Raw genomic sequence first — 24,403 nt, 5'->3', positions numbered from 1 at the left:
TGCAATTGCTGGTCTTTTGTCACATATTACTATAAACATTTAATATAAAAATAAACATTTGATGTAGCATATTATCATGTTGATGCACTTTAAATGCTTCACAGACTGTTCTACATAATGCAGTAATTATTTGTAGGCTAACATGGCAGCCAGTTTGCACACATCAATGTCCCACAAATAGCTGTGAAGCGAATGACTAATTTTCTATCTGGGGGATTGTTGGCCGGGACACTGGAAGAAACTCCGTTCTCCTTCCAAAATGTTGACAGGATCTTCCAGACTCTGGAACTCTATCCCCCAGTGCGGCTCTGGAACTCTATCCCTCAGTGCCTTCACCACCTCCTCCCTTTCCTCCTTCAAGGCCGGTCTCAAGACCTTTCTCTATGACCGTGCCTTCAGCTCCCCTCTCGACTCTCTACCCCCTCCTCGCTCCCTCCCTTCCCTCACCCTGACCATTTCCCCCTTGCTCGGGTCCTGACCCAACTGTACAGCGCCTTGGGACGTCCTCCCGACGTGAAAGGCGCTCAATAAATGGAATCTTGTTGTTGTTGTTGTTAAAGTCCACCTGAACAGGCATACGGTACATCAGTTTAATGTCTCATACAAAGGGCGGCACCTCTGACAATATAATGCTTCCTCAAGTCTGCATTGGAGTGTCATCCTAGACTGTAAGCTCAAAGCCCCTGAATTAATTCTTGCAGTATGTGTTTTGCCCCCGTTTTGTGTTAAGAAAATTGTTCTTTTTTTTTCTTTAGATATATAATGGAGTGAATTCCTTAATGTCAAACTATCTTATTATTAATCTTGTGCCTTGCAAATGCAATCATGACTGCAGACTACAAGTATTTGGCCTGAATAGAAGGATATATTTTTAGTATGTTCTCATCTGTTCTCTATCTAGATCCTGATATTTCTGGGTAGCTGACACAGGTCAGGTTATGTATGGTACTATCATGCTGGATATTAAATTGTCCTGTTGCAAACATCCTTTTAATGAAGAGATGCTTCTGTTGCACTGAATTGATGAGGTCTATTTTATATTGCTCATAAATTGAAATGATTTTGTTATGAATTTTTCTATCTATCTTCTGCAGCCTTAAAATGGCGATATCTACATTCCATATACTTGTTGAATCAAGGTTGTAGGAGCACAAAATAGTCTGTGTAAATCTATTACCCGTTAGTCCTGTACAGTTTCTCCACATTGTAGTGTGCTTTTGAAACCCAGAGTCAATATCATACATCATGGTTCACCCCAAAACACACAGTCGTTACACTTTATAATATATCTTGTAAAGTGCTTTGAGACATCCTCTTGACGTAAAAGGAGTTATATCAAATTAAGGATTATTATTATTGTCAGCATTGCTGCCAATTATGTTTGTCACCTTGTGTTTAAAAGCAAATTCAAACTTCTTAAGGGAGAGTAACAGAACCACTGAAACTATTAAAGCTTTATAATACTTTAGCTTCACTGTTAGTGGTTTCAAGATCCTCACACTCGTGTATAAATCACACTCGCCTAGCACCTCATGATCTCTCTGACCTGCTTACATCCTACTCCTCCACCTGTCCTCTTCTCTCAGCGGGCTCTGACCTCCTGCACATCCCTTGTTCTCTTGGCTTCAGCAGCAGCGGCTGTGCTTTCAACCACTATGTCCTAAAATTCTGGGACTCTTTGTCTCAATCCCTCCACCTGAAGACTTTCCTCTTTGACTGTTGTTGTAATGAAGAACAGCCTTAACCACATAAGCACATTGACTTCTCTCTTTCTTCCCCTCCCTTATTATAGGAATTGTATGTTCCAGAAGCGCTGGGTTAAGTTTGATGGTGACAATTTGGCCTACTACAACAATGAGAAGGTATGTGAATCGATGCGTTACACTGATATTGATAAAGGCAACCTGTATTTCAACCGGCTATTTAAAATTGAAAGCTGTCAACATCAAATAACTAACTTTCGATTGTAAAATATTTGTAATTTTAATAGTGATCATTTTACTTTATTTGTCCTGATATTTAAGATAAGTAGATAGGTAGACATAATTGTATGACCAGTGGTACATCAACATTACCTTTTTTGCGGTTGAAGAGTGCAAGAAGATGCAAAAGAGCTTCAGTTTTGGTGAGGTTCAAACCCGTATCCCCAAAGAGACTGGAGCCTTAATTCAGCATTTTAGCCTGCTGTTCAAATTGAACTCAATTTGTCTTTCAGTGTCAATATCTTGAATCTTTAATGAATTGGATGAAATTCAGCGTGTATCTTTACTGTGCAAATTGCTTTTGAGATGGCGTACATCCCTCTGGTGAAATCGAGGTGACTGTCCTCACTGGATCAATGTTAAATCCAATTACTAAGGAAACATTTAGTCGAATTACACATAACTTAATATATAGGCACAAAAGTGCAGGCTACATTGGAAAACTCTTCTGATGAAAGTCACAATGGTCATCTTTGCTACATCTTTGAGTAACTGGAGAAATTTAGCAGTTTCTCACCAAATTGTGTAGATGATTCATTTGATGGATCATTTTGAAAATAACTTTGCTTCTTTAAATCTGGAGAGCCTGATTGGAATTTTGTATGCCCTCCATATCTTAAAAATATTCCTATTTGGTAAATTTAATAGTCTTCTTATGCTGTTACTCTAGGAATTTACAGTAATAAACCTAAAATATAAATGAAAAGTGCTCAGATTAGGCTCTGAATCAACCTATAAAAAGACTTTTACACGTGTCAGAAATCTGACCTTTTATTACAGACGATCAAGAAAAAGTGATTTCTTTAGCTTTAACAGAAGATCACAAATTACGTTTATCAGAGTAATATAAATTAAATATAAATTAAATATCAATATCAAAACATTCCTAGTAATTGCATTCCTGCTATTAACTATATTTGATGGTCACAGTTCATCTTTATAGGTTTAAGTATTAAATTTGGTCACCAACCATCAACATGTAAACTGACCACTGTCATTGGGATAGCAGTACCATTAATTTTAATTTTCCTTCGCTATCCTGCACAGTGCTAAGCTGATTCACAAAATCTAACGCTTTGAATTGTAAAATTACCTACAAAATACAGTCACGACACTTCACATTGAAATCCTATGGAGCGCTTTGAGATATCTTGACTGTGCGATAAAGCACTATAAAAATGCAAGGATTATTACTATTATAAGATAAAAAGATTTAAAAACGTTTAGCCTAAAATCGTAAATGTACATTTTAGAGCAATATTAGTTGATGTAGTATGTACGTATTTTGTACACATGTGTATTATCTATATCATCCATTTCCTAGATCATGCTGAATTTTGCTTATAGTAAGACTCTACCAATCCTACTAAGATCTAGTAGCTGAATGGTGAACGTGATGTAGAGTGACTGACTCGTCCCAATGCTCTGAACTTTCCTAGAAAGCTCCCAATTTAACTGTCTGCACTTTTTAAAAAAATAATGTTTTTTTCTTCTCCATTACGTTGGGTAATGAAGCATACTAGTCACATAGTCGATACATTTGTTTTTTTAAAAAACTAATTTGACATTGAATCACAAATACATAATCATATTCTATACCCAGCACTTAAACAATCTCGTATTTTACTAAACAGGGAGCCCTATCGATTTCATTATTTGTTTCCGATGAACAAAGTGTCAAATAGCAGTCACGGCTTCTGAAGAAAAGCTGTGACATGAACTGTTAGTATATTAGAGGTATTAAAGCCTTAGTCAAGTTACAAATGACACTCTGTTCATCTGTGACCAGGACAAGATCTGTCTTCTCGTCCTTCTCGATCTCTGCTGTCTCAGACACTGTTGACCACTCTAATCTTCTCCACTGCGCCTCTTCTCAGCTTCACCTTCATGGTTCTGTTCACTCTTACCTTTCCCATCGTCTCCACTTTGTATATGCTAGTGGCTTCTCCTCCAGTCCTCACAACATCATGTGCGGCATTCCTCAGGCACTCTGTCTTTGGTCCTCTCCCACTTAATATTTATGTGGAGTCCTGTAGCTCAGTGGTTAGAGCACTAGCTTTGCAAGCGAGAGACGTGAGTTCAATTCCAGGCAGAGGGCGAAACCTTGGCCAAGTTCCCTTACTCCACACGCCTAATAATAATCCCTCCAAAACAAAAAACAATAATAAATTGGTAATTTTCAATCTACGACTGTTTGTGGGACACTGCTGTGCGCAATTGGCTGTCGCGTTCGCCCACAAATATACAGTCAATTCACTTTACGGTATATTCTGTGAAGCGCTTTGGGACGTCTAGAAGACGTGAAAAGTGCTATATCAAATGCAAGGATTATTATTATATTATTATGTGCTCCTGCTCAGTGATGTTATCTGCAGAGTGGGGTTAACTTCCACATGTATGTGAATGACACTGAATTCTATCTCTCTTCCTCCACCCTCAACTCCTGGGCCACTGCTGTGCTGACAGAATTTCTGTCAAACATCAAGAGCCAACTTTCTCCAGTTGAATGTCAACAAGTCCGAGGCTCTCCTGCTTTGTTCCCGTCAGCACCTCCACACCTCAGATGCTGACAGCACTATTCATGGACGCACACTCCACTTCACATATGAAATTTTCGTGTCTTGTTTGACCCTCAACTGTCTTTTAAATCCCACATTTATGCCCTGACCCATTCTGTCTTCCCTCACCTCCGCAACATTGCCCACCGCCACCACTCCCTCTCCCCTTAGGCTACTGAGACCCTCATCCATGCCCTCTTCACGTCCAGGCTTGACTATGCTAACTCCCTTCTCACGCCCTTTCCTCCACAATCCTGTTGATTATTCACAATTTTGCAGCTAATTCAAATTTAATTTTTGGAATGGTTCAGAATGGTTTTACAATACAAATTACATTTATATAGCGTCTTTCAAATTGGGAGAACATCTCAAACTCCTTGACAAAGCTAAACACTTAACAAACTTCTGACAACAAGAACTTTCCTCTCCTGCACCGAGCTCTGCAGGTCGATTACTCGTTCAAGGCCCATCACAAGATGTTGCTATTTGACCGTGCCTTTAGTCATACCTCCACCTCCATCCCTTACCCTGCACCCTCTTGACTCTAACCTCCAGCTTGGTTTCAAATCCTTGACTATCAAGCATCTTGGGATGACTTGAAAGGTGCTCTCTAAATGCAATTTGTTGTTATTGTAAAGTCATTGGAAATGATGAATCTCTTTATATCTCTGTCTCGCTCTCACTCAGCAGTCCAAGACTTTTCATAGCTTTATTATATATATAACATAAAGATGTGATTACATCTACAAAACTAATGGATTCTTATAGACTTGGATCCCCTTCATTTATAGCTGGATTGTTGAATGGTATTGCACTGACACGGATGAAAACTTTAACTAGAAATAGCTGTGCGTGGAGCAGTAATGTAGCTTCTCATTTTTTTCAGCTCTGTCTGTGGAGTATATTTAAATGAAAGATAGAAATAGAGTGAATCCTAGACATGGAGAATCCATTAAAATTCTAAGCCTAATTGCATATTTTAATACAAAAACAGCTATAAAAACTGTGGCGGCTGAGAGGTAATCCACAATGAGCAGGCTTTACTGGGAAAGATATGCTGGGCTGGGATTTAGACATTAGGCTTCAACAGAAGCATGCAACTGAGCAAAAATATTTCCTTTGATCAGCAGGCAGGTTATTTTTTGAAAAGATGAATTATCTTCCATTTGGCAGTCTCAATGTCTGTATCACTGGTCATTACACATGTGACCATATTCCTGTCATTATCAACTTGGCTCATTTGGTAGCACTCTCGCTTCTTGGTCTGAAGGTTGTGAGTTCAAGCCCCTCGGGGAACTTGTGCTCACACTCCAGGGCAGTATTGGGAAAGTGCTGCAACATTGGAGGAAATGTCAAATAAAGGCCCATTGATTGTCAGGTGGACATTACAAATTCCATGGATTTGTAATGTCCACCTGACATGTCTGCCTGGTCTGACGTATAAATCCCATACCTCAGCGATCTCCTGTTACTACTCCCCTGGCCATTCCCGCTGCCTTGCCAATTCTGACCTGCTTTATGTCCCCTGCCTGTTCTGCCCAGCCATCACTGGGCAAGCTTTTAGGTACTCTTCCCTTGCCCTCTAGCTTTTAACTTTCTAAAACTCGTCTAAACATCTCTTTGATAACGCCTTTAGCTAGTGAGCATGGACTCCCACTCAGTCTTTGCAAAGTGCTTTCAGTTGTTCTTCCTACTGGAAAAGCCTTTTATAAGTGTACTTTTGTGTTGTAAGCTGTGTATATATGGTTTCATTCTGAATGTTTCCCTGGTCTGTTTTTTTTTCCATTCACTGATGTTGGTCAGAGGATGACAGTCTGCACTGAGCGTCCTTTGTAGCTTATACTGAATTGTTTTGGACTCTTTGCTAATGTTTCCATAGTCTTCTGTCAGTGCTTATGTGATTCCCAATCTCTTGGGATTTTTGTTGGTACTATTTCAATCAATTTAGTCAAAAGACCTTTGTGTTCCACACCCATAAAGAAATATACTTCAATTCTCAGTCAGGCATGGAATTAACTGGAGCGAGGGATTACATGTGGGAGTGCCATCCAAAATCCATTGGTTCAGCACTGCTTGGCTGACTTGTAGGCTTCGGGCTCATCAATGGTTGAGCTGCCTCCACCAGCATCGATCCCAAGTTGCTAAAACTTCAGAATACCACAGAAGGCCTGAGCTTGGCCAAGTAAAGCATCCATGTCTTTAACTAATGCTGAGGCATCCCACTGGTTACAGACGTTGGTTTCTCCCAAAGAGGCAGTCTCTGAATTGGCTCTGATTGTGGATTAGATCCCAACTGCCCTCAGAGGAGCTGTATAACAGGAAATTGCTGATGTATTCAAGTTTGTGCTAGTCTGTTGGGGGATTACTATCCTCTCAAAGCAGATGGCTGACATTGTACAGTTGATTACAGTTCCAAACATACTCTTACCAGCAATCCACCAATGCATGAATCTTCTGGGATTGTGTGTCTGAACTCTGGTGCTAATCGGTTATCCTGGGGCCTCTTGTTTCATTCATTTATTACTAGGTTTTTATTCTTTTTTTTATTTTAAAAACAGCTTTCACATTCATTGGAAAGGGAACAGCAATGATACACTGGAGTTGTGCTGGGGACAAGAAGTCCTATGAATTAAGGGAGACTTAAAACGTTGGGATTGTGTTCCCTTAAATGGGAGGGGAGAATGTAGATGTTTTCGGAATGATGAGTTGTTTTGACAGGTAAATGAGAGCTAATTTCCACTATTTGTTATAATTGTAAAAAGGGGGGTCATCAATTGAGGATTGTTACCAGATGGAAATTGAGGGAGCTTAGAAGAACATTTTTTACACAGAGGATCATCAGAATGTGGAATGCTTTACCAAAAATGACAGTCGAAGCAGAGTCCAGATAACATTTTCAAAATGAATTGGAAAAATATTCAAGGAAAAAGTAACGTAAAAGTTGTGTGGGGAAAGAACAGAGAAATAGAATAGAACAGGTTGGTCCAATGGGGTTGCTAGTACCACTACAAACTTGATGGTCTTTCCCATAAACACTTTGTGAGATAATGTTTGCAGCACTTCAAAACTATTACTATCATTGGATTTGGAATCACATAGTCTAAGCTGATACTCGAATGCAGCTCTGGTTGCGGGGGGTGTTGCATTGTCAGAGGTGCCTTCCTCTGCCTGTTCAGGTGGACGTTAAAGGTACCATGGATCTACTCAAGAAAAGAAGGGAATTTCTCGAGAGGGTCTGGACAACAATCCCCCAAATTAAATTGGTCACTCACTCCATGGCTGTTTGTGGGATATTGCTATGCTCATCTGCCCTCTGCGATTCGCCCACAAAATCACAGGCCGTTCACAGTATATCTTGCAAAGCACTTTGAGACGTCTCAATGATGTGATAAGGCATAAGATCAAATGCACATATTATTATAATTATAAATGTAGGGTGACCCTGTTGGAATGGCCCGAGTTGAGTGCAGTTTTGTGGGTAAGGCTGAAAAGGATTATTAGGATTATTATTATTATGTGTATAGCGTGTGTACAGAGGAAATTACAGGGTAATTCACCAATATCAAATGGAAGCATTATTATTAAATCAACAATCGTGAGGTGCAGCACCCTCCTCACAATCTATCTAAAGACACAACGTCAACCATTTGTTTTTTGAGTTTGAAGCAATGGCGAGCGTTGTAAATTGAAGGCCCTGGAGTGGCTTGTGTGGTTTTTTTGTGTGTGGTTGATCTGTGAAAGGAGGAGTGAAATTTGCACTCTCCTGGCCAAACTGAACTTTTTAACCAATTGCCCTGTGGCCTTGTGCTGTCACCTAGTGGACATTATTTTAACAGCTATGATATACAATATAATTTACACTTATATAGCACCTTTCAAGATAGGAAGATACCCAAAGTGCTTGATCATTCTAGTTGGATGTAGGAGCTGAGGGTAGGAGCTGATGGGGTGAGGAAAGGAAAGATAACCGATAGCGTGGTCAAAGAGGTATGTTTGAGGTTTTATCTTGAAAGAGGAGAAGGAGGGACCTGGAAATGGAGTTCCAGAGAATGGGCGCCAAATAGCTGAAATAGTTTGGAAATGCTACAAACTCAAATCTTAGAAGATGGCAACACATAAGCTGGCAATAGCGTGGTTTCTGATCTGAGGTGGTCTGAAGTCTTGAAGTTATTAAGGATAATTTGTTATTAAGTTATTAAACACTCCACAACCTTGAGCCTTCCTACCTCTTTGACCTGCTAACTGCATATCAACCTGTCCTCTCCCTCCGCTCAGCAGACTCTGGCCCGCCTCAGGTCCCCGGCCAGCCTGCCCACCATCGATGGTCGGGCTTTAGCTTCTCTGCTCCCACCCTTAGAACTCTATCCCACTGTCCCTTTACCTCACCCTCTACCTTGCCTCCTTCGACACCCATCTCAAGATCCTCCTCTTCAACTGTGTCTTCGGTCACCCTCCTACCCGTACCGTCCCTGCCCTCCACCCCTCCTAATCTCAGCCCCCTACTCGGATCCAAATTCCTGTCTGTCCAGCGCCTTGGGACGTCCTCCCGATGTGAAAGGCCCTATACAAATGTAATTTGTTGTTGTTTCTGGGAGAGAAACTAAATGCATTCCAATTTGAAAGTATTCTGAAATTAACTATGCACTGAAGCCTAATAAATGAAAGATAGGAAAACCCAATGATACAAACTTGAGCATCAAAAGGTTTTTGTAGGCAATTCTTTAGAGATGTCAGATCCTTGAAGTTAATACGGATAATTTGTTTTGAAGGAGTTATGAGGAGCCACTTAGTATATTACATACATTTCAATTCAGCGCCTTGAGAAGTCCTCCTGACGTTAGAGGCCCTATTTAAATGTAAATTTGTTGTTATTGTATTGTACTCAAAGTGTATAATATGTATTTTTCCTAGTTTCTTTTTTCATTTTTATTTTTAAATGAATCTTCTCTACACAAGGTCCTTATTTATGCTGAGGTACATTTCCACAAATGACCTGCAATAACTCAGTCCAAATTATGCTATTTTACATGTGAGCCAGATATTGGGCTGTATGTGTGTGTGTGTACTTTTCGATCGTGCCTTCGGTAATCTTTCCCCTTCCACCACCGGTCTCTGATCCCAATCTGCATCTTAGGTGCAAACTCCTCATTTTGTCCAGTACCTTGGGACCTTCTCCTGATGTGAAAGGGACTATATAATGCAATTTGTTGTTGTGTGTGCTTGTATTTGATAAAGGAGCTGGTTTACTGAGTGAGCTCTCTTCAAAGTCTGGTAAACATTATAACCCTGTGCTAGTTAATATATTCAGGCTTGAAACATCAGATTTTAAAGAATGCTACAGTACTTTAAATTAAACTAATTGTCTGTATGATTATCAGCTGGGTTATAATGTTTACTAGACTTTGAAGAGAGCTAACATGATCCAGCTACTTCATCAAATACCTCATTCAGTAAGAAATGATTTCCCATAGCAACCAATATTCATGATACCTAAAGCAGCAATTACAGAGAACAAGAGAATTGCTAGCTCAGGATTTTCATTCTTTGTTTGAGATAAATCTCAAACATTTATACAGTCAATTCACTTTACAGTATATTCTGTGAAGCGCTTTGAGATATCTCAAGGACTTGATAAGGCGGTGTATCAAATGCAAGGATTATTATTATATTCTGGCCAGTAAATTTCAACATGTAAAAGAGGTTTCTGTTTTATTGTTTATAATTTTGAGGCTAGAGACATGCATATAAGTATTAAGGCAATATTGCGGAACATTGCTGAATGTATAACACAGTGGACTGTTTCTTTGTTCCAGGATCATAATAATAGGAATAATCTATTTTGATACTTTGAATGAATTAGGAATTGCTGCTATACTTTAACACTTATGTTAGCATCCTTTCTGGGTCTGAACAGTGACTATTGTAAAGAGATGTTAGCTGCCCCAACCAGGTAATTTCTGCAACAAACAATCGGTGGAAACAAATAGGATTATCATATGCATCATTTACAACATCGTGAATTTATACAGTGTTTGATTTTCTATCCTTGCACTTTACATGTAAGGATTATTGTTGTAATATTTCAAATATGGTTTCTCTAAAGATGCCTACAAGGATAGAATACGTTATTTCAACAAATTGATGAGATTCATTCCAGTAATGGATTGCTGCAAGTAACCTGAAGCACATGGTCAAATCAGAAGGTTTTCTATGGGTCCATAAAATCCTAATCTGCCTTATAATGGGCATAATTGCTGGTTAGATGAGCAGTCATGTCACTGAGTAGAAAGCCAACCTGTTTCCTGTGCTGAAAAATGGTCAACTTTCAGGTTATCACTTCACTGTCACCCAGAAAGTCACACAAGCCTCAAGTACTTGACCTAACCTGGTAGCATCAGTAGGTTATTGTGTATTATTGCTAGTGCAAATAAGTTAGGTTATACACCATCACGTTGCTGGCATGTAGCTCCTAGAAGTGACAACAGTAGCAACCTGGTGACAGAGAGGTCAGCCAGTATTTGCTTGGAGAAGCTGACCAAGGTTCCCCAGGGCACCCTCCTTAATCAAACCTGTGTTACAATGACTCAAAGTATATTATCGAAGCCTGCTAAAAATCGATGCAAAATTAATGCGAATAATAATCAATACTTTGAGAAGCAAAAGTTAGTTAACATAATAATATTCTAAAAAGCGTGAGGGCACTATTTAGCTTCATTAGTGACATAATGAATTGTCTGTATACATCACCAAATGGTACGAGCCCTGTAATTACATTTCTAATATATCCTATTTGCTCTTTCGTATGTAAAAATCTTTTCCTGCATTATGTGTTGACAACATGAAAAGATTGTAGCTATTTTGCACAAACGCAAATAATTCTGAACATCAAGCATGTTTATTTGTTCTTGCTTCGACGTCCAGTATTATGATGGACATATCAAGCAAAGTGGGTTTTGTAGGTTTAATTTACACTTACAGATTTATACATTGACATCTGCATGCATTTAGACATGTTCTGTACTAGGCTTTCCTAAAGGTAGAAAAACTAGAGAACCCATGAAGAGAAACTATCAAAATGTAAATTTACAGGACCAATTCTTCCCCATGGTCTGAGGACGATTCATACCATTGAGTTATACCCATTAAGATTGGATTTGTCATATTGCCCCAAAGGTAGGTAGGTGTATGTCTTTTACAATAAAGAAAAAACTGACTATTTAAAAAGCATTATTTAACATATATTTGTTGTTGTGGAGCTTTTGCCAGCATTGCCTTGAAAAAGATCTTGTTAATGTATAATTTATCTTCCTCAGGCCAGGGTTTGTCCTGAATATTAAAGCTTTTGTACAGAAGCGAAGTATCCAGATTTAGCAGTGACATCATACCAATTTATATTTACGGTTGAAAGCCTAATTTATCCAGGATATTGTCACATTTTTGAAAATATGTAAAAGGTGTGCATTAATTAAAGTGCTTTTCTGAAAAAGGTAGTACAGTACTTCCTTCGGCACAATCTGTTTTATTTGCAACAAAATCAATTGGAAAAGTGCCAAATCGTAAAATAGCTATCTCCCGGTGACCTATTATTTCAGCAGCTCTTATTATTTTGTTGTTGTTCAAATGCCAGTAATACATGTTCAGTTTGGCTCAGGTGGTAGTACTCTCGCTTTTGTGGATCAGAAAGGTTGTGCCCCATATTAAAGCTTTGAGTTTGCAGACTAGGCTAACATTTTAGTGCCATGTTGGAAAGCACTACTTTGTTGGACGTGCCTTCCTTTGAATGAGATGTTAACAGAAGTCTCCTCTGTATGTTCAAGATCCCATCACATTATTTTCCCAGTTTCCTGGTGAACAGTCCTCCAGATAAATTAGTCATTCACTACATAGTTGTTTGTGGGATCTGCTGTGTGCAAATTGGCTGCTGTCTGTACTTATAAAAATAACTTATAGCACTTATATATTAGTAGAACAGCTTTGTTTGATTTTTGTGTGGTAACATTATAGAATTACGAAGTAACCTTGGTATTGGTAATAATAATAATCCTTGCATTTGATATAGCAACTTATATCTTCGAGATATCTCAAAGTGCTTCACAGAATATACTGTAAAATGAATTGTCTGTATATTTTCTGGACGAATCGTAGTATTTAATATGCTAATATTCTCCTAAAGATGTTTAACCTTTTGTATTCTGAGTCAAAAGAGCTCAATAGCATTCTTTAATAACAATTTCTGTTAATTTACCATGAAATTTACCATTTGTTGGCAGTGCCTTGCCATACCTTGGTCCAATAATTCAGTTCACTATCTTACAATTTACTAAACTGACCATTACACTAAGGCTGCTTTTATATAAGAATATATACTTGGGAGCCATGCAAAAAGCTAATTGCAAGGAATGAACTACAACAGAGAAGATGCTTTAAAATGTTGGCAAGGTGAGCCAAAAGCAGTAAATGTTGTACCACAGAATGTTGGAGAGTATTGCCAAACCAGGCATTTAGAGCCAAAGTTTTGAAAGTCGTGCTTTGAAAGTGTAAAAGATTTAAGGGAGGAACAAATGTTGTCCTCGGCTGGAATCCCACTAGCCAACTGTTCTCACCTGCTAACAGTTGGAATAGTATTTAGAAAAAAAATTCAGAAAATATATTCGTCTGATTTCTCACTTATTCTATTCTGTACATTTCTTGGAAAGGTTTATGATTACATTTATGTTTTGCATGATGCCAAGTAACATGCTGGTGTCAGGAATGTGAGAAATGGTTGGGTTAGACCAGAAAACATCAGCTATGAACATTTGCTACAAAGAATATTAAAATGAGCTGTATACAATTTCACAATTGCATAAGTCTAGTAACTCAACAATATTAATCTAAGTGGACACTTCAGGTTGTTTCTTAATTCAATGGACCATTGAATTTTTTGTATTCCACTAATACAATATCAGTTTATTTGTAATACGAGTTCTATTCATGTAGCAATCAGGTTGTTCAATTACGGTTACTAAAAACTGCAACAAAATATGTTGCGAAAAAGAAATGTGCTTGAACATAGAGATGGCTGTAGTTGCACCATATTTCCAGTAGATGTCTGCATATACCACGGAACCATCAACTGTTCAAGCTTTTGTAAATTTATAAAAATGGAATAAATATTGGACCAAATATTATTATGTGACAATCCATTTCGAGGATGCTTTTCACATCGTCTCTGTATGGTAGTAAAATAACAAACTTGCATTCGATCATATAACAAGTGTCCTGTACCAGGGCCGAGGTTCAAAGTCGTATCTGAAGAACAACCTTTGAGAGTGAAGCTCTCTCCAGAATTGCACTGGAATGTTAGCTTAGAGAGAGGGGGAAGAGAGAAGAGGGAGAGAGGGGGGGGATGGAGGACAGAGAGGGAGAGGAGGACACTCTCTCTCCTTCACTCCCCCTCTCTCTCACTCTACGAGCTGTGTCCTTCCAACCGCTGGCTCTTGGCGCTGCCCTGGGAGGATGTTCGCCAGGGCGGGAGGGAGCAGAAGGTGAAATGTTGGAAATGGTAGCCTGCCAGATAAAACTACTCGCTGGCGTGCGGGACCAGGCTGATCTAGGTTATGAGTTCAACGTTTCCGTGTCGGGCTTGAACCCATGACCTTCCGACCTGAACATGTGTACTAACAACTCAGCCAGGTTGACGCATAGGTTATTTCCTTCATAGGCAAATCATTATTTTTGGCCAGCAATTATCTTTTTAAATCATCCAGTATACTGAAAATGCAATTTTTAATAGAACACTTGTATTAGTTTGAACAATAGATCAAAAATATTAAATTAAGTTTCGAGACATTAATCTGAGGTCCGTCTGCTTGTTGAGATGGGTATTAAAGATCCTCCAGATAAAATTGATCATTTACTTCATGGCTGTTTGTGGTACATTGCAATTCGCTGTGTTCGCATACAAAATATAGTCACTACACTTTACAGCAAATCCCGTGAAGCATTTCGAAGTTGTCCTTCCAACATGAATGGCGCAATCTCAAGTGCAAGGTTGATCAATTATTTTCTCATTCCATTGCTCGAGATGTAGTAGTAGGTTAAACAATGGAAGATTGGTTTCCTCTCGAAGATGGCTTTTGCTGACCTCAGGGGAGCTATGCAGTGGGTGAAGAGAAAGCTGACAGGCAGAGCCCCTTCTCAAGTCATTCAGAGGACTCCTGGTAGATTGTAAAATGAAAAAAAAATTGTGAAACACAAATTAGATCAGCTTGATATATAGAAGCGATATAAAACAATATGGCCCAATTACAGCAGCAACACCGAAAATATGGAAACGTGAACCTTCTCGTCCGATTCCAGAAATGATTGGAATTCTGCACAGTTATGGGAATGTAAAAATAAATCCTCGATTCCACGCCGGTTCTGGGGTTGACCCTTTGGGGCAAAAATACTTTTTTTATATACAATATGCATTATAATAATTACATTCTTTTTAATGCTCACATTGAGCCCCATTTAGAGATGTATTACATCATCACAATATATATTTATAAAATCATTTTATGTCCAAGGTCATATCTAACCAAAAAGACAATTGCGTTCCTTGTTGCTGATTGTTCAGGCTCTTGTTTCTGTACTATTGTTATGTTAACTGGTCAGTAGTTCTTGCAGTTGATGTAGTGTCAATCTCACTGAGTCATAAAGTTGTAGGTTCAAGGATCGCATTGGGTCTTTGAGTTTACATTCTAACCAGACACTACAGGACAGTGCTGGGGAGTGCTCAAGTGTTGGAGGGCCCATCCTTTGGTGAGACATTAAACCAAAAACTTGTGCCGTTAGAGATCCTATAGCACTATTCCAAAAAAAGAAGGGAATTTCTCTTTGTGTCCTGACTAACAATCTGCCAGATAAAATTGGTTGTTTACTCCATGGCTGTTTGTGCGATGTTGCTGCGTGCATGTTAGCTGCTGTGTTCACCTACAAAATACAGTCTGTACAATTTAGAAGTTTGTTTTTGTGATTAGGCACTATATCAAATGCAAGGGTTATTATTATGATCTGTTCAGCTACTCATGCTTTATAATAACAATCTTTGCATTTGATATAGCACCTTATCGCATCTTCTAGATGTCTCAAAGCGCTTCACAATATACTGCGAAACGCGGCAGCCAATTGTGCAGAGCAGTGTCCACAAACAGTCGTGGATTGAGTGACCAAATTCTTATTCCTTTTGTATATTTTTTTCTTTTTGAAGGGATTATTATCCTCAGAAAAGCAATCCGCCAATTGACGGGTTCCTACTGACTGCTTGGTAAACAGTGGAGTAAGGAAACTTGCCCAATGATTTGCACTGCCCGGGAATCGAACCCGGGTTCTCTTGTTTGAGAGGCGAGTGCTCTAACCGCTGAGCTACAGGACTCCACATTTGCCTTACTGTTTTACGGTATAACGCTTATATGCACATTAAGAAACAACTGATATAAAAATTTAAAATGCCCAGTTTCAAACAAAAAAAAACACTGCTCAAAGTGCAGAGGGAATTTTTTTCAGCTACAATTTTATTATTAATTTTACTGAAGCTGTAATCTTTGTATGTGAAATTGCTCGAGGACTGAAGAGCCTGCTTACCAATTTTTCTAGAAAGTGCTAGAAAACTGTTATGCAGATTTGAAATTGATCTGTTTAATTAATTAGTTGCACAGTTGAAAAGGATGGGGTATGGGGTGGGAAGAGAGGGGACTAGAATAAATGTAAGGCTTTCTGTAAGAATGTTGGTCAGATGTCATTTGGAATATCTTGTTTTGGGCAGCTAAGATTTGGAAGGATAGGACAGCTTTAGAAGCCTTCCAAAGATGATTCACTAGATGTAAAAGGCTAGATAGATTTGGGTTAGATGCCCTGGTGGTATGAAGGTTAAGGGTTGATTTGATTGAGGTGCTTAAAACAAATTAAAATGAGGGACAACCTTTCCCCGCTCTGCTAGAGGAATCTCCAAAAAAGGTCATGTGGAGTCCTGTAGCTCAGTGGTTAGAGCACTTGCTTTGCAAGTGAGAGACCTGAGTTCAATTCCAGGCAGGGCGAAACCTTGGGCAAGTTTCCTTACTCCACACACCTAATAATAATCCCTCCAAAACCAAAAACAATAATAAAAAAAATTGGTCATGTTCAATCTACGACTGTTTGTGGGACATTGCTGTGCGTAATTGGCTGCCGCGTTCGCCCACAAATATACAGTCAATTCACTTTACAGTATATTCTGTGAAGCGCTTTGGGACGTCCTCCCGACGTGAAAAGCGCTATATCAAATGCAAGGATTATTATTATTATTATATTATTATGTGCCTGGCAGTGGATTATTGAAATCAAGTTAATCCTTTGGGGGATGTCTGGGTGTGCAGTCTTTGAACAATGTGAGTCCACAGGACTCCCAAGGCACTGAGATGACAGCCAGCCAGCCTGACTTGTTGGTTGAGTTGCCAAAGAAACTGGGGGATTGATACTGCAAGACGATTTGGACATCAGTAAGACGAAGAAACAGATAAAAGAAAAGAACATGGTTGGCAGAGGTCCAAAGCAGCAATTGAATTGAAAATTAAAGGTCCTGTCACATTGCTGTTTGTAGTTTGACGTCATCAAGGTTCAGACTACTTAGCCATCTGGTAGGCTTTTTTTCAAATAATAATTGAGTAGAGAGGAAGGCTGTCTAGAATGTTGTCATTTTCATGTGCGGGATAAGTATTTCACCTATGTGAACAAAAAGGGTAGATATCCGTTTTCTTTCTGCCTGTTGATTATAACTCTGGTTCTGAATAATGTAACTTTTTTTAAATGATCCGATTTTCATCCACAGTCATCGTGGAGTCCTGTAGCATATTGGTTAGAGCACACGCCTCGCAAGCAAGAGGACGTAGGTTTGATTCCCAGGCAGGACGAAACGTTAGGCATAATAATAATAATCCTTGTATTTGATATAGTGCTTTTCACGTCTTCTAGATGTCTCAAAGCTCTTCACACAATCTACTGTAAAGTGAATTTGACTGTATGTTTGTGGGCGAAACGCGGCAGCCAATTGCGCACAGCAGTGTCCCACAAACAGTCGTGGATTTAAGTGACCAAATTTTTTTTTCTTGAGGGATTATTATCAGGCATGTGGAGTAAGGAAACTTGCCCAAGGTTTCACCCTGCCGGGAATCGAACCCAGGTCTTTCGCTTGGAGGCGAGTGCTCTAACCACTGAGCTACAGGACTCCACGACACAATCAATGCAACACACGTAACAGATGACATCAACACAGAATTAATATCATGCAATTGACTGCAGAGTTGAAATATTCTACCTTCTTATGTTATGTTCAGCTCTGCATTGAAGCTATACACCAATTAGCAAGTTGTGGAGTGCACTGCAATATTAACCAAATTCCTAATAATAATCCTTGCATTTGATACAGCACCTTACCACATCTTCGAGACATCTCAAAGCGTCTTTATCTTTCTTTGCTCTACACTCCTCTGGTTACCTAGTAGTAAGTAGGAACCTGGTTGTTAGTCGATTGGCCGTTCGCTTTGCGGATCGCTTTTCAGGGGTTAGTAATCCCTTCAAAACAAACATAATAATAACAGTAATTTGGTCACTCAATCCACGACTGGGACACTGCTGTGCAACTGGCTGCTGGGTTTGGTCCACAAAATATATAATCAGTTCACTTGATAGTATATTCTGTGAAGTGCTTTGAGACGTTTTGAAGATGTGATAAGGCGATATATCAAAAGCAAAGATTACTATTATTATTAATAATTTTATGTATCACAGTCGAATCTGAAATGCAAACTTGCAGTATTGACAATTTGTGTTTTAAAGTACGGGGAGAACTTCGGGCAGAACAAGTTAAGAAAAACATTTTTAAAATGTGGCATTATTCCAAATTTCCTTTGAAATTAGACTGCAGCAGTAATTATAGGTTTAATATCCTTTGTCATAATTACTATGTTATGGTGACACTCCCATCATCAATCATACATTGTTCAACATTTTATTATTAAAAGGAGGTGTTTAAAATTATCAACATGATTAATTGGAGCACTGTATAAATTGGCTTGTGATATTCATTGGAAAACAGAAACTCCTTAGAAGGCTCATGATTAATGATGGGGCGAAAACATATGGAAAAATGTGTCCATTGTGAAATCAGTGGCTGCTTATCCAACCTCTCTCACTGAGATGGGATTATAATATTATAATAATAGTAGGTCAGCAATTGGGTTGATGTTGGTGTGTGTTTGTAAATTATAAGGATGGATGCGACGTAGTGCCAAATAACCCTCCTGCCAGAGTAAACCTTCACAGTGTGGACTTTGAAAAGATCTGAAAATAGGAGTAACTGAGCTTTCAAAGGGTAAAAATCAGTTGTTTGTTAAATACAGTGGAATCTGCTTTAGGCAAACACCGGTTAACCCCAGACGCCAGGCAAATCGAACAAAACCCCTGGCCCCGATTCATTTGTATTCTTACCTGTTTTAAATATGCCAGTTCATTCGGATAAAAATCCAGTTAAACTCAGTCAAAATGTTCGTCCTCGAAATGTCCGGTTTAATCGGCTTCCATTGTATTTGGATAAAAGTGAAGACAAGCAATTTTCGCTTTCAACATTCTCCACGGCCTACCTCTTTGACCTGCTAACCCATATCAACTTATCCGCTCCCTCTGCTCAGCAGGCTCCAGCCTGCTCCATGTCCCCCGCCAGGCCCGCCCCACAATCGGCGGTCGGACCTTCAGCCTTTCTGCCCCCACCCTTTGGAATTCCATCCCATTTTCCTTGCGTCTTGCTCCAGGCCTTGCCTCCTTCAAAGCACGTCTCAAGATCCTCTTCAACCGTGCATTCAGCCATTTTCCTACTCTTATCCCCCTGCCCTCTGCTCCCTCCTTATCCCAACCCCTAGCTCGGGTCCAAATCCCTGACTGTCCAGTACCTGAAGACATCCTCCTGATGTGAAAGGCGCTATAGAAATGTAATTTGTTGTTGGTGCTGGGTCAAATTGGAACAGCAAGACAAAATTATTCCAAGGCTGGAAATTGTTTTTGTCTGGATTCCACAGATGTCTATGGTCCTACACTGTAGGTTAAATTTATCTTATTGGGTAGTCACGTCTGTGGAGCTGGGAGATGGATTAATTGAGGTTTGATGCACGAATTTGGTATACAGTAAAATTTGCAGAAGTCTTATCTTTATAAATCATATAATTGCCTGGGTCATACATGCATTAGATTTCTTTCCACTACTCGTATTTATCATCTCTTAACTTGTAACACTGCTCTCCTATTCTCCATTACTCCCCCATTTACCGGATGCATTGAATCGCAAAAAATGATATCCTGACCTGTCAATACACGTGCACCTACCGGCCGGCTGCATTAAATCGCGGGAAACTTAGTCTTGATCCATTGCCGCGTGCACAGAAGAACTTAATTTCACTCGATTCAATGTGATTCCAGTACTTCCCAATAAGTGTGCATGTGTTAACGGATCAAGACGCATTGAATTCCGGAAAACATAATCGTGATCTGTCACCATGTGTGCACTTACCAGCTCCAGTGACAAGGCTACATTAAATTACGCACTTACCGACTACATTAAATTACGCATGCGCAGTGTAGATTATTGATTTAATCAGATTTTATACAACTTATACTGTTTGACTGTAATTCGGACTTTGTGTAGGTCATTTAAATGTTATGGTCCCTATTGATACGACTTTTGTAAGTTTCACTGTAGTGGAACTGATAGGTACTGATCACAGCTTTCAGAGAATCCTGATCAATTATTGACTTCTGTAGATCTGTGTGTCATTGTTGCTGTAGAAAAAAAAAATTGATATTTATTTGTGTTTTTTTTGTTTCTATGTTCTCCCATCTCTCTCTCGCCATCAAAGGAAATGTATTCAAAAGGAATAATTCCAGCCTCTTCAATAATTACGGTCCGTGGAATAGGAGACAGCAAATTTGAGGTGTTGACCTCTAACAGAACTTTTACTTTTAGAGTCGAGAAAGAAGGTAAGATGTGGAGTGTGGCCCAGTGGCTGAAAATGTTGATCAGTCTCCGAAAAAAGACCAGAAGAGAGAAAGAGAGAGGATAACATTTCTTTAACAATTTACATTTATATAGCACCCTTCACATAGAGTATTTTGCAAGGACAGGGTTGGATGCTGAACAAGGGGAGGTGATGGGTGGAGGGCGGGGTGGCTTTCAAAGAGGTAGGTTTTAAGACAGGATAGAGAGGGGTGGGAGGGGGGAGTTCTAGAGGTTAGGGGAGTAGGATCTCAAGGTTTTTCCACTAACAATGGTGCAGATTTAAACTGAACATGTTCACTATTCTATAACATTTTTCAGTAATCTGCACACATTTTTGAGCTCCCAATAATAAATGTAAGCCAAAGAACTATTTTGTTTTTTATCAATATTTTGGTTCAGCATTAATATTGATTTATTTTTCCTTCCTCACAATGGAGTTCTGCTCCAAGTGACCAGCTACCCAAATTCCCCTTCCTCCTGTCGGACGCACCTGGCGTAGACTGTACCCAGTACTTTTAGTAAACCCAGGTTTGAGGTTGGGGAGAATTGTGGGTGTGAATGCACTTTCCATCACTGTGGAACAGTGCTATTGAACTCTCGAGGAAGGGTAGTTATGGGCAGAATACTTGACTGATTCATAAAAAGCAGCATGATGCTGTGCTTTAGACTCTACAATGTAGAGGATGGTTGGATGGGTCTTCTGGTAGGATGAGATTAAATTGGCTGAAGGACCTTTTTCATCTGGACTCATCTTGGAGCCCTGTAGCTCAGTGGTTAGAGCATTTGCTTTGCAAGTGAGAGACCTGAGTTCAATTCCAGGCAGAGGGCGAAACCTTGGGCAGGTTTCCTTACTCCACACGCCTAATAATAATCCCTCCAAAACCAAAAACAATAATAAATTGGTCATATTCAATCTACGACTGTTTGTGGGACATTGCTGTGCGCAATTGGCTGCCGCGTTCGCCCACAAATATACAATCAATTCACTTTACAGTGTGTTCTGTGAAGCGCTTTGGGACGTCCTCCCGACGTGAAAAGCGCTATATCAAATGCAAGGATTATTATTATTATTATCTGAATCTCTCTTGTGAACTTTCTATCTTCCTGTACTGCCCTTCTTGATTTGATTTTTACATTGATGCCTTTCTATATTGCACAGAAAATTCAGACTGTTTCGAATCCTAGAATAGGTACCACAGTTTGTAACAGAAGCTGTTAACATGCATCCTGCAGTGTATGGAATTTTCCAACCAAAGCTGAGCTCTATGAAGCTGCCAATCTAATCGTGGGGAGCCTACAATTTTGTATTTAAAGTGTTAGGATATTTCAGATCTGGGTATTCAGGTATGAAATGTACAGATCTTTACATCCCTTGTGGCCAGGATAAGGTGTTACAAGTCACGAAAGTGTTCTTGTCTTACGCAGTCATACTTGTAGTATGTACTTTCCAGTTTAACAGCAAATTCCCTCAGTAATACATCTTGAGCTCCTGACCTTAATTGTACAGTCGGCTGAATAACAACATTTTTAATTGCATGTTAACTTCAACGTTACATTTGACATTTTCGCGCCCTGGGTTAATCTTGCACCAAAAGCAGCCTTTGTTTCTAAGCAGTGCTTGCCAATTTATATCAAAAGTGTAAAGCTGCACTGTTTGAAGTAATTAGCAGTGTTAGTACATTGCCAGCAATGCTGCTTATACTTGATCCACTTATTGTGCTAAGTAAATCATTGTGCATTACGTTGGATTGCCTTGATAAGATGTGCGTGTAGGGGGCACCTCTATGATGGACTTTGCAGCTCATACTGTACTAAAATTTAGATGGAAGTGCAGAGCAGATAGTAGGTACTCTCTCCATATGGGGCGATGAATAGTCGATTGAGAAATTACCCTGGAATCCAGTTCCCTATCTCTTAGCAGATGGACTAAGTTTCTGATGATCAGAGATCCAGGCGCAGTTGCTGTCTGCCTTTCTAGTCAATAGATGTACAACACTGGAAAGCATCTCGGGGGTGAGAGGGGTACTTTTCTTTGCTACTTCTCCAGAAAGATGATGAACCCATTCTCAGGAGATCCCTTTCTGCCAGTGTTAATTTCCCAAACCTGAAAGCACTTGCTCAGAAGCTTTGTGCAATTAGTGTATCTTTGACCATTTTCCAGTGGCGAGAAATCAGAATCTAGAGCACCATATGGGTTGAAAAAGCTGAGGAACTGAGGTCTTGTGAGTCTGTGTGACGTGCACAGGCTCCCTGCAGGAGATGGGACATCGAAGCATCAGTTACGCTACCGCTTTCCTGAGAAGCACTTATTGAACCCCGATACAGTGGGAAGGTGGGTCAACAACAGCCTAAAATAGAAAAGGTGTGTCAATCACCTTTTCCTCTTCCTACTGCATTCCTGAGACACGTTCTGGTGCTTCCGTTGAAACATCTCCTTTCAGGCGGGATATTCACCTCCCAGTCTTTCCGGAGCGATACTGACAATGCTTCACACATAAGAACCATCCATTATGGGTCACTGAAAAGTGATTGAAAGTAAGATCTGTAGATGTTTTGTTTCCTTCCCTGCCCTGTGGCATTCAGGTTGCTTGTCTCTCTTCCACTGTTGCCCAGACCAGAGCTAATTCATTATCAACCAGGCCTTTGGCAGCTGTTATGGTTTAACTACTCACCAAATTACTTGCTAAGCCATCCAGAGACATCACTGCTGAAAAAGTTTATAAGAAAAATACTTTTATTAGATACTGAGTTTCTGCCTATTACTGACTCTTTAAAAACAAATGTTGTCTTTAATATATTCCTTGAAACATTTAAGTTAATGTCTTATAATTGGCTATTTTATTTCTTATTATCTATAGGTGAGAGAGATGACTGGATTAACAAGCTTTTGAATGCAGTAAAATCTCAGAGCAACACGTTTCCACATCTGGGCAGCCGGTCCAATGTCTCATTTGAGAAATCTGGCTATCTTGAGCTAAAAGGCTACAAAGCACGAATTTTTATTGCATTGAAAGGTGTAAAAGTGTGGATTTACAAAAATGAGCAGGTAAGACTTAACAGTTTTCAGGTTATTTACTTGTTTCATAATGTATTAACTGTAGTGCATCTTATGCAAACCCCATATCAAGCTGTCCGCTCCCTCTGCTCAGCAGGCTCCGTCCTGCTTCACATCCCAGCCCGGCCAGCCCTACCATCGGTGGTCAGGCCTTCAGCTTCTCTACCCCCACCGTTTGGAACTCCATCCCACATTCCCTTTGTCTTACTCCCTCCCTTAGCTCCTTCAAAGAACGTCTCAAAATCCTCCTCTTTGACCGCACATTTGATCACCCTCCTACCCTTCCTATCCTCCACCTTCCCTGATCCCAACCCCCAAGCTCAGGTCCGAATCCCTGACTATCCAGCACCTTGGGACGTCCTCCCGACGTTAAAGGTGCTTTACGAATGTAATTCATTGTTGCTGTTGATTCTTGGAATTTGGTTGAGCTGCTGCAATGCTTTTTGAGCCTTTTGCTCGAGGAAATATTGTAGCCCATGTGATTTTGTGGTGTTTCTTATTGCAATGATGGTTTTGAGCAGCAAAGATTGACTAGCGCAGTGGAAAATCAAGATACTTTCCGAATGATTGGGGCTTCAAAGCACATGACTCTTATGGCTCTTTTTAGATATAAGAACATAAACCTTTGATCAAGAATAGCAGGATTTCATTTCACCAACTTTGCCCTTTGCAATGAGAATCTGTTGAGCTCTGTAAGCCTCTCCTCGTACAGGTATCTTGGAGCTTGATCATTCTTGGAAGTCTTCTCTTAACGCTCGTT

At 39.7% G+C, this 24,403-nt stretch overlaps 1 protein-coding gene across 4 annotated transcripts in view; it reads left to right on the top strand.

Moving 5' to 3' along the window:
* arap2 (ArfGAP with RhoGAP domain, ankyrin repeat and PH domain 2) overlaps positions 1-24,403 on the top strand; it is a 179,478-nt gene that overhangs the window by 58,065 nt on the left and 97,010 nt on the right. For all 4 annotated transcript variants that reach the window (XM_007889088.2, XM_042341269.1, XM_007889086.2 and 1 more), the window contains 3 exons: positions 1,793-1,862; positions 20,449-20,569; positions 23,447-23,634. In XM_007889088.2, the coding sequence (XP_007887279.2) occupies positions 1,793-1,862; positions 20,449-20,569; positions 23,447-23,634 (379 nt within the window). The remainder of the gene's footprint in view (positions 1-1,792; positions 1,863-20,448; positions 20,570-23,446; positions 23,635-24,403) is intronic.

This window comes from Callorhinchus milii, unplaced genomic scaffold, assembly GCF_018977255.1.
Source record: "Callorhinchus milii isolate IMCB2004 unplaced genomic scaffold, IMCB_Cmil_1.0 Scaffold1, whole genome shotgun sequence".
Lineage (NCBI taxonomy): Eukaryota > Metazoa > Chordata > Chondrichthyes > Chimaeriformes > Callorhinchidae > Callorhinchus > Callorhinchus milii.
The sequence above is the reverse complement of the archived record's forward strand: the minus strand, read 5'-3'. Positions and strand labels throughout refer to the sequence as shown.